Source organism: Mustela nigripes, chromosome 13 (assembly GCF_022355385.1).
Source record: "Mustela nigripes isolate SB6536 chromosome 13, MUSNIG.SB6536, whole genome shotgun sequence".
Lineage (NCBI taxonomy): Eukaryota > Metazoa > Chordata > Mammalia > Carnivora > Mustelidae > Mustela > Mustela nigripes.
Genome location: NC_081569.1, coordinates 34,080,125 through 34,090,194, shown reverse-complemented (window position 1 = coordinate 34,090,194; position 10,070 = coordinate 34,080,125). Strand labels below are relative to the sequence as shown.

The 10,070-nt window shown below is 45.3% G+C and overlaps 1 protein-coding gene across 2 annotated transcripts in view; it reads right to left on the bottom strand.

Moving 5' to 3' along the window:
* Positions 1–927: 927 nt before the first annotated feature.
* The window catches only part of THSD4 (thrombospondin type 1 domain containing 4), a 557,289-nt gene continuing 548,146 nt past the window's right edge, over positions 928–10,070 (bottom strand). For both annotated transcript variants that reach the window (XM_059371952.1, XM_059371953.1), the window contains one exon: positions 928–7,609. In XM_059371952.1, coding sequence (XP_059227935.1) covers positions 7,467–7,609 — 143 coding nt within the window. In that variant the 3' untranslated portion in view covers positions 928–7,466. The remainder of the gene's footprint in view (positions 7,610–10,070) is intronic.

The following is a 10,070-nucleotide window of genomic DNA, read 5'->3' as shown; positions in this document are numbered from 1 at the left end:
ATCGAACCTCGCATCAGGCTCTCTGCTCGGTGGGGAGCCTACTTCCCCCTCTTTCTCTGCCTGCTTCTCTGCTTACTTGTGATCTCTGTCTGTCAAATAAATAAATAAAATCTTAAAAAAAAAAAAGAGAGAGAGAGAGAGTTATGGATGGAACACTACGCAGGATGCCGTCAAGGGCAGACACCACCCAAGATGTTTCCCGTGCAAGATGGCTTTCAGTGGGCACTAGGACCTTATTAGGCACCAAGATAGCCTGAAAGATTTTTTCAAACACTTTGCTAACCTCAAGACCAAGGTGAAATCAGCCTGAGGGGAGTTGGAAGAAGTTTTACTCAGTTGAAGAGACTGGGGCCGCATTGAATCGGCACAGTGGGTCCCAACCTTTGCTGCCTCCTGGGGAAGGTTGAAGGAAGTATCTGGAGTTGGGCATTCCTGGGGGTGCTGCATGTACCTGAATAGTTTTTTTTTTTTTTTTCATTTATTTGCTTAATAGAAGGAGAGCACGAGAGCACAAGCAGGTTCAGTGGCAGAAGGAAAGGAAAAAGCAGACTCCCCTCTGAGCAGGGAGCCTGATGCAGGGGTCTATCCCACAACCCTGGGATCATGACCTGAGCTGAAGGCCATTGCTTAACCAACTGAACCACCCAGGTGTCCCTGAATAGCTTATCCTAAGCTCCTCAGGTGTTTCAACGTACAGTCTATGTTGAGGGCCAGCCATAAAGATAAAGCAGCCTAAAGCCTAACATCCCTCGTAGGGAAGGCGTTCTCTCTGTTCTCCAGTGGCCCCCACAATGTGCAGAACTCACAGCCAGTCTCACAAGCCACCTGACCTCTAAAGGCCTTGGTTCTTTTCAGAGGGGGCTGTCTGAAGCCACGTGTGTAGAAATGGAATAAGGCCCCAAAAAACACAGACATGTTTACAGCGCAGATCTTTTAACCAGTTTATTGTATTTTTACAATCATAAAAATAAATTAGTCATACACAAAAATAGTTGTCGTTTTTGCTAAAGAGAAAACAGATCGCATTTACTCACAGAATTCACCTTCGACCCCCACCCGACCTCCTTCAACAATAATTTAACGCTCTAAGGGTGACATGGAGGCAGTGGCGTATTTAGTAAGTTTCTTGCTCCTGGTTGTGCAGGTGACAGGACAACCCAGAGCCCCCACCCCGGCAGTCCCAGCGGGGCGCACCCCCCCCCCACAGCCACAGACCCTGCCTCACCCATGGCTCTGACCAGGCCTCCCGAGTAACAGTGTTGGTGAGTCTATGATGATGGCAAGACAAAGAGAAGGGATGAAAAGAAGACCCTTATATCCTTCTCCAACTAAGGTATAACAAGAAGGCAGAGTACATGAGCAAACATAATATGTAAGATGAAAAGCTGGCGAGGCAGAAAGACCTGTTTCAGGTACAAGACCAGGACTAAGCCCCTGAATGAGTCGGAAAGCAGAGTGATTTATATTCGATATTGAAACCCAAATAATTTGGCTAGTCAGTATACTAAATCATAACTATGACCTCAGAATAGGACGTCACGTTGCAACTTTGCAGGAAGCTGGGTTAGTAGGACCAAATGATTTTACACAAATGTGGATTGTATATGTAAAAAAATACCTATTAGGTCCCTTTAAAATTAACATATTCTAAATAATAGAACTACTTTTGTGTAGTGACTCATTCTGCCCATAGAGTTCAGAATACACATTTCCTATAAACATCTTGTATTTACAAAGAACAAAATAATAACTTATAACAAAGTATATCCTTCTGTCAAACTGAACTGGGGGTCAAGGAGCTGGAAATTCGTTTATGTAACAGAACGGCTTTCCTCTCATGAGGCAAAGGGTTCAACTTCCGGAAGATGCTGAGAAACTCGCCTGGAACTTTCTACTCTCTTGTGGGTGCCCTTCCTCAGCACATCAGTGGAACTCTCTGTTACCCAAAGAAGAGAACCAGGAGTGTGGGATGGTTTGGGGTGGAGAGAATGACTTTGCTCCAGTAAAGGTGCGGCAAAGCAAGGTGAGTTGAGAAACAGAGAAGGTATTTAGAGGGTCTAGTCTAGTCCATCTACTGCTCATTAAATGTGTGACCCTGGGCAGGGAACTAGCCATCGGGATGCTGGGTTACTTGTCCACAACGCAGGACCCAACAGGACAGCTCTGGCCAAGCTGCTAGTGGTTCTGAGATTTGAGGCCCCATCCACCTCAGGTGAGGGGTGCAACACTGGGATCAAAATGGCAGACACAGAAATGGGAAGTGGCTCAGACGAGGCAAATCACTCAAAGCTGTTCTACTGACAGAGTCACTAAAGCCTAGACTCAGAAGTCATATTCTAAGTCATATTGCCTCAGCTGGGTGCTTGACTCCCCTTTTCAGCACCTCTGATGAATGGTTATTGTAATTCCACTGAGACCATCAGGGACTGGACAGCCCTCTACCTTCAGGGGCTTTCACCTGTGGAAAGTTGGTTCTTCTGCAGGAGCTAAAGTCTGTCTCCCTGCAGCTTTTATCTCCTGGCCTCAGGGTTGCTCTCATAGCTCTAGCCCATCTCAGAGTGCCGGCCCACCCCTCTTCCTCTCCAGGCTAATCATGAAGTCCTCTCCACCGTTTCTAACTCTCGACAGCCCCTCCTCAGGATTGGGCGTGCTGATCTGAAGGCTACCCAGCACCAGTGTTCTTCAAGTGTGGTTCCAGCAATCACAACCCCAGTGTGGCAGGACCCTCCCTAATGTTTTCTCCTTAGGTAGCCCAAGTACCTCATTTTGTGTGTGTGTGTGTGTGTGTGTGTGAGAGAGAGAGAGAGAGAGAAAGAGAGAGAGAAAGATTTGGAGTGTTTCCACCCCACTTCCTTAACTCACACTGAGCTGAGCCCGCTGAAACTCTTACATCGCCACCTCATATTGGTAGTTTTGTTTTTGTTTTAATTCCAAAGCTAGACTTAGGTTGCTTCCTGGTGAATTCCTAAGATCTGGGTTTTGGTCTAGTCTCCCAGATCTCTTTGGATCCTGAGCCCTCACTGTCCCTAATTTCACAGTCTCCACGTTTCATCAGTAAGGTGTTCAACTTCCCATCAGAACCGTATTAAGGATGTTTTCTATGGCAAGCGTCAACTGTTGGCCTCCACCTGCCAGGCTGATACAGGTTCTTCCAGGTTTTATTTTTTTTAGCCTGTTTTAAGGAAAGCCATATTTCTTTTTGCCACTTATATTTATGCCTTCTACATTAGGAAGTCCATATTCAAATTCTGAAATGCCTCAGTTAAAAAAAGAAAGAGAGAGAGAGAGAGAGAACCAAGAAGGTTTAAGAAGATACTAGTATTATCCGGATTTCTCTGCCAAAGTGCAGCTGTCCCAGACCCACCGTTAATGAACTCAGAGGACTCCCGACTCCCTCTAGTGGCCGGGTTTACAAGCTTGCTTTACTGTGTCTTGGGCTGTTTGTTTGCTATGGGGGAAAAATGTGAGTCCCAGTGAGGGTTGGGAGGCTGGAGCTCACTGAATTACCTTTATCTGGGGTGCAAGGGGCATGCTTTCCTTTCCCAATAAGTGAAAGTAAAATAGCCAACTCTTTCTTCTTGGAGTTTGTTGACTTTTGTGAAAAAACAGGTAACACCTTCAGTTCATCAAGTTTTAAAATCTGGAGTCTGGAATGAGGTGATCCACTTCACAGAAAAAAGAAAAACAGCCTTAAAATGTAACTTCCAATTCTGGAAGTGTCCGGTTAAGGGAACATGGAGGGGGATTGAGAAACAGATGGTAGATCATGGCAAAGAAAGGGTGCGGAGGAAGGGAGAAAGAGGCATCTCTGTGGGGAGAGTCGTCAGAAGGTGAGCATTCCTCCAATGGGAACACCGAGGGACTTTCTCAGACGTGTTGTGCGAAGGACAAAGGCATTTAGATGTTGACATAACAAACCAGGAAGTCAGCAGAAACTGGATTTCGAAGACAGATAAGTCATTAAAATGCCTGTTCTAGCAATTTATAGCCTTTCCAGAGATGAATGGAATCCAAGAACAGCTCTACTATTTGTTGGAAGAGAAAAAAAGACCCTTAGTTTGGGTACATTTTCCTCCCAAAGACACACAAACGCATTTGCTCTGACTCAGTTCCACCATTGGCGGGATAAGCATTCTCATGGAAGATCTTGTCCTTTTTAAACAACTGTTGGGTAACATTTGGGGGCCACAGAGCACAAAGAGATGACAAAGAGACCAAGCCAGCATTGACAGAGTCATCATGAGAACCCTGAGTTGGAAGGACCCAGGATGCTGAACTCCTACTGGATGAAGACGTCCCCTTTCAGACACAGCCATTGCCCATGTAGGGTAACCCAAACCTCTGTTGGGCAGGCTGGACGACTCAAGGTTTTCCCTCAATGTGAGCCAAAATCAGCCTTTCTCTGCTCCCACTGATCTTGTTCCTCCCTTCAGCATGTTAAGAAAACCTCCTCCAAGGAATCCTTCAAATGAGTGGCTTATTCAGTAAGATCTGAGAGCAGCTACATAGAAGTAACTCTTCTCTTGTGGCAAAAAGCAGAAGTAGGTGGTGAGAGAGAGAGAGAGAGAGCATGGGACAGAAACCATCCATTTGGATTCTCTGGTCTTTTTGTGCTTGGTGGGCAAGGGAATCAGGGTCTCTGCCATATTGCACAAGTTGTGCTGTGTACAAAGGAGAAGAGATGGGCGTGCTTTTGCAAAATGGTGGCTGTGCTCTCCAAGAGAAGAATGAGTACGGGATGGGCGGGGCTAGGTAGGGAGAGAGAGGGAGGGGGCTTTGTGATCTGGCTCACTGAAATCCCCTAATTGCGTGTGTGTGTGTGTGTGTGTGTGTGTGTGTGTGTGTGTAAGGAAACCAGAGATAAGGGAACACACCAGACCACCCTGCCTGGGGGGTAGGGGGGCAGGGCTCTTCTTTTAGGACTGTCACCTGTGACCAACAAAGAAAAACCTGACCCTAAACAAGTAAGCCACTAAAGATGTTACCACTAGTCCTTATGTGAACCAAGATGTCACAAGACTGATAAGGCCACTAGCTCCCTGGTCAGTTCTAAATAAAAAATAAATAAACAGTTAGCGGAGACCCAATGTTAACAACCCTGGCCAGACCCCTCTTGCTGCTAAGAGCTTTACTCTGTACCCTTGCTTAAGAGAACTGTGTTGCTTTACCCCCTCAATTTCAGAGAGATTCATTCTTCAACTCACTGAGACAAGAACCTAGCTCTCTGGCAAGAGAACAGCCATGAAAAGGCCAGATAGAATTTCTGAAAGCCAAGGGTAGTGAGAACCAAACCCAGTGTGTCAGATTAGGCGGGCGCGACTCCTCCCAGAACCTTGAAGCATCATCAAATTAGCAGGTTTTGGGGTTAGAGGCTTCACAGAGGAAACTCTGTTACTAAGAATCGAGGCATGCTTTAGAAGAGAAATTGACCTAGGACTAAATAGGGCAGATTTCCTGCACGCTTACAACTTGTTTAGCCTGATAGTTTCCTTGATTTTCTTAATTGGCAATCTTTTCTTAATTGGTGAAAGAATGCATATATATATATATATGCATTCAAACCCTTGAACAACATGGGTTTGAACTGCATGGGTCCCACGTATATAGAGATTTTTTTTCTGATAAATACCACAGAGCCCTGTACCTGTATTTTCTTTTCCTTGTGATTTTCTTCATGACATTTCCTTTGTCTAGCTTACTTTAAGAATACACTATCTAATACGTATGACATATAAAAATATGTATTGATTGGTTATGTCCTTGGTAAGGTTTTCAATCAATAGCAGGCTGTTAGGAGCTAAGTTTCTGGGGGGGGTCAAAAGTTATACATGGATTTTCATCTCTGCAGGGGGTGGTTTGCATCCTGAACCCCCATGTTGTTCAAGAGTCAACTGTATGTGTGTGTGTGTATACATACACACACACACACACACACACACACATACCCCTACTCTTTCCTTTTAATTGGCTTTTCAGATCGTTTGCCTTTCAATGTGCACTTTATCCCCCTTGTGCCCCGAGGCCCCCGGAATGCAGTTAGGTGAAGGGCACTGGGGAAGACCCAGCCACTGTGGCTGTCACTGGAGGAGCCCATTCCCCCCAACCTCCCCACCAGCTAGTGGCATGAATGCAGATCTTAGGGCTGAGTCTGGGACTGTGGGATATGGGTCACGAGTCATAGTGGCGGGGGGAGGGGGGGGGGGGCGGTGGGAGGAATGAGAAATCACAAACAGAAATCCATAAAGCAACTTGGAAAAACCAAAGGGAAACTCTTTCTAATATAAACACAGGTTTTATACTGAGACAGGTCGGTTAGACGTTCCACTGTGTGGCGCACAGCCCAGGGAAGGGGGCTGTGGGCCTGAGAGAGCCCAGAGCACGGAGACCGGACAGGTTCTGTGGCCAGAGGGCCCCTGGCGTGCAGTTCCCTAGGGGGCACATATCATTGGGGAATGAACAGAATCAGACTTGCTACCCCAAAGGCTTTCTTGTGTCAAGGAAAATTCCTTTAAGGAAGGGGTTTAACAAAACCTGCACAGAGTCCTGTAAGCAGTATCTGTGACCTTGTCCAGGAAGACATAAACAGAAAGAAATATGGTAAAACAACGGAGTCCTACGGGGACCCTCTTGACCGCTGGCCAGAGGAAAGAATTCTAGAGCTGGGCTCTGATTGCTGAGTGGGAAATTTCTTAGTCACTTGGTCTGAAATGAAGACCTAAGGCTTCTGGGCGGGTGAGTTGTGTGGTCAGACTCAACCCTGCCACCCAACAGGTCAATATACCGGGCAGGTCAATTCCTTAAATCAGGTCTCCGTTTCCTTGTCAGTAAAGTGGGGATAGTGATTCAGTCCCTGGCTCCCATTCTGGGGCTTTGTGAGCCGCTAACGATCTATTATCTGTGAATACACCTGCGAAATAAGAAAGCACTATTTGACAGGAGATAATTTGTGTCACAAGGCAGGAAAAAGCGTAATGTCTTCGAGCATGAAAATAGGCACCATGGGGTTGAGGTAACAGTGGGAAGCAGGTGTCTCAGCGAGGCTCCGCAGGGCTCCGCAGGGCTCCGGGGTGGGACCCACCTCTTGGACTCTCCAAGGGACCCCGATGTTGAAAAGGCCAGAAGCACCACGGACGAGGCAGTGCGCCATTAGGGCCCACCTGCTGACTTAGAAAGTGCTGGAAGGGGAGTTGACGGAGAGCACAGCACCCCCACCGCTTAGGTTTCAGAGAGCACAGTACCACGTGCCAGGGTTCCCACGCAGGGATCCTCGGTTTAAGGCGATGCTAAAGGACAACCGTGGCTTGGCCCCAGGGCACCACATGGATGCGCTCTGCAGCAGGTGGAGTGAAGACTACGCCCGCTGGCAGCAGGGCGGGGTAGGGGAGGGTGGTACCGGGAGCCCCTCGCCCCAGGGCTCCCCGCGCCTCCCTGACCCGCTCCCCTGATGCCGCGTGGGGACGGGGCTGTTATCTGCTCCCCAGGAAGCCCGCCTGCCTGTTGGCCACGCGGGTGCAGGAGGCACAACAGGCGGTCTTGTAGTAGTTGTAGACGCAGAGTCGCGCCTGGACCACCACGTTGCAGTTGTAGTACCTGTCCTTGCAGTTTTCATCTGCAGCAACAGAGAACAGAAAAGACCCTCTGAGCACAGCGCCAGCAGGGAACCATGGGCGGAGAAGGCGCGCGGGGATGCGGTTTCCCTACTGGTCCTGCTTTATTACCTAAGGGAAGTGGAGGCTGGGCCAAGAGCTGCCCTTCTTCTTGTCTTTTAAACATGGTGACAGGATGAGGTATAGAGAATATAATTCAGTGCACTGTGGTCTCGCTGCTCACCCGCATAGACGCAATTTCCAGAGTTCACTCGGTGACACCCCCCCTTTCTCCTCCCTCGCAAGGTAATCAAGCCCCACATGGGGTGTTTATTATCCCCAACCCTGTCTTTATACCTGAACTGTAAACGCTGGTATCCTAATCACTAGGTGGCATTTCAACTTAAGAAAAAAAAATGGTGTTTTTTTTTTTTTATGCAGATTATATATATTCCTTGGCAACGCTGACTTGGCGTGATTCTTTCAGTTTACGGACTGCTCTAGGGGGAGTTCATTTTCATTACTGAATGGTACCCATCTACATTCCACAACTTAAGGATCCATTTCGCACCCACACGACAGTTTAGCTGTTTTCAGTTTTTTACTATTGCCAACGTTGCCCCTTTGCACAGCCATTACACATGCCCTCTCTGGGTCTTGCTTGGGTATAAGGTATGTAGACAACCCTACTGGCTCTCACTGGATTGCTCTCTGAAGGGGGTTGGTGCAACTATTTATATTTTTGTCAGTGGTACAGAATGCTTTTGCTTTTCTTTTGCTTATGCTGCATGTTTTACTTTTTTGCACACATAATCTCATGTGTATTTGCCGCCTGAGTTTCCTTTTTGGCAAATTGCTTTTCCTATCCCTTGCTAATTTAGTTGACTTAAAACAAATGATTCTTGGAAATTCTTGACATGTAATGGTCCCGATCCCCAATACGTTAGATGTGTTGCAAATATCTTCTCCACACCTGTGGCTTTTCTTTGCTTCAGTGTTACTTGTTTAAAAGAGTTTATTTTTAATATAATAGATGTTATAATAATATTTTTCTTGGTGGTTTGGTACTTGCGTTTCTCATTTACGAAATCCTTCCCTACACTAATGTGCTTATTTCCCCATATTCTCTTCTAAGAGTTAAAAAGAATTTCTCTTCACATCACCAGGAATTGTGTGTGTGTGTGTGTGTGTGTGTGTGTGTGTGTGTGTGTTGATAAGTAGGAATTCAATCTAGTTTTTTTCCTATACAGATAAACAATCATTTCATCACCACTCCCTGAATGTTCACGTTTCCTCCCCAGACTCATACTGTTAACTTTGACCATGTATCATACACCATACCATGCTCAGATTTATTTGTGGGCACTCTGTACTGTTCCATCAGTTTGTCTATCTTTGTGCAATATGTCCTGAAACATGAAGGATACATTTCCCAACATTTTTCGTTATCAAAATTACTTTGGCTATTATTGGGACTTTGCCCATGATCTTTTATGTAAACTTCAGACACAATCTGTCTGATTTTTCAATGGAAAGCCCTGTCTAGATTTTGATTAACATCGCTTGAATTTACAGACTAACTTGGAAAGTAACCGAATTTTACCTGCTTGCTTCTTGACATTACTGACAAATCCACTGAATACATTTATGTATCATAACATTCAGCTTCACCACATTCTTTTTAGGACGTCAGTTCTATCCTGTGTACAGTAACATAACTAACCATTTCCTTCTCCTGGTAGAAATGTAACTGCTTCCAATTTTTATGAGTTACAAGAAATTCTACTGTTCATTCATTGATTAATTCTACACAATTTACTGAGCCCTATTCTTCGTGTATATGTATATCTGTACAATTTTGAGAGGCTATCTTTAGTATATGTTTCTAGAAGTGGAGTTACTGACATACCAAATACTTTATATATTGAGCAATATTGCCAAAGCTCTCTAAAAAGATTACACTCAGTTACAAACAGGAACCTGACTTTTCCCCTCACAACTTTGCCAACAATGAATGTTATCCTGTTTTTTATAGAAAAGTTTTCTAGTCTTATGGAAAAACACAAACTGCCCTTATTTTTAAAATTTGCCTTTTTATTTACTAGTGAGGCTGGTTACCAGCTCAGCCTCTTCCATAATGTTTGTTTCCACCCTTCATTCTTTATAACCCTGGACGACTTGTCTTTTTGATTCATAGCAAGACTGAGGAGAAGGTACAGAGGAACAGTGGTTCTTTTTGTTTTCTTTTTTCAACTAATTTGAGTGAGTTCTATGTATATCAGGGATTTAACTCAGCTTGAATGGCATTTATTTGATTCTAAGATACTACCAATTGTAAGATGATTTAGTAATGTCTCTTTGGAATTACATGAAAGATTATAAAAATGTATGTAGGTTAAAAACAAAACTGATAACAGTCTGATTTTCTTCTTTAGCATTATAATCAAATGTGCACCTGAGCCCCGGTCACTTTCTGAGTCCCTA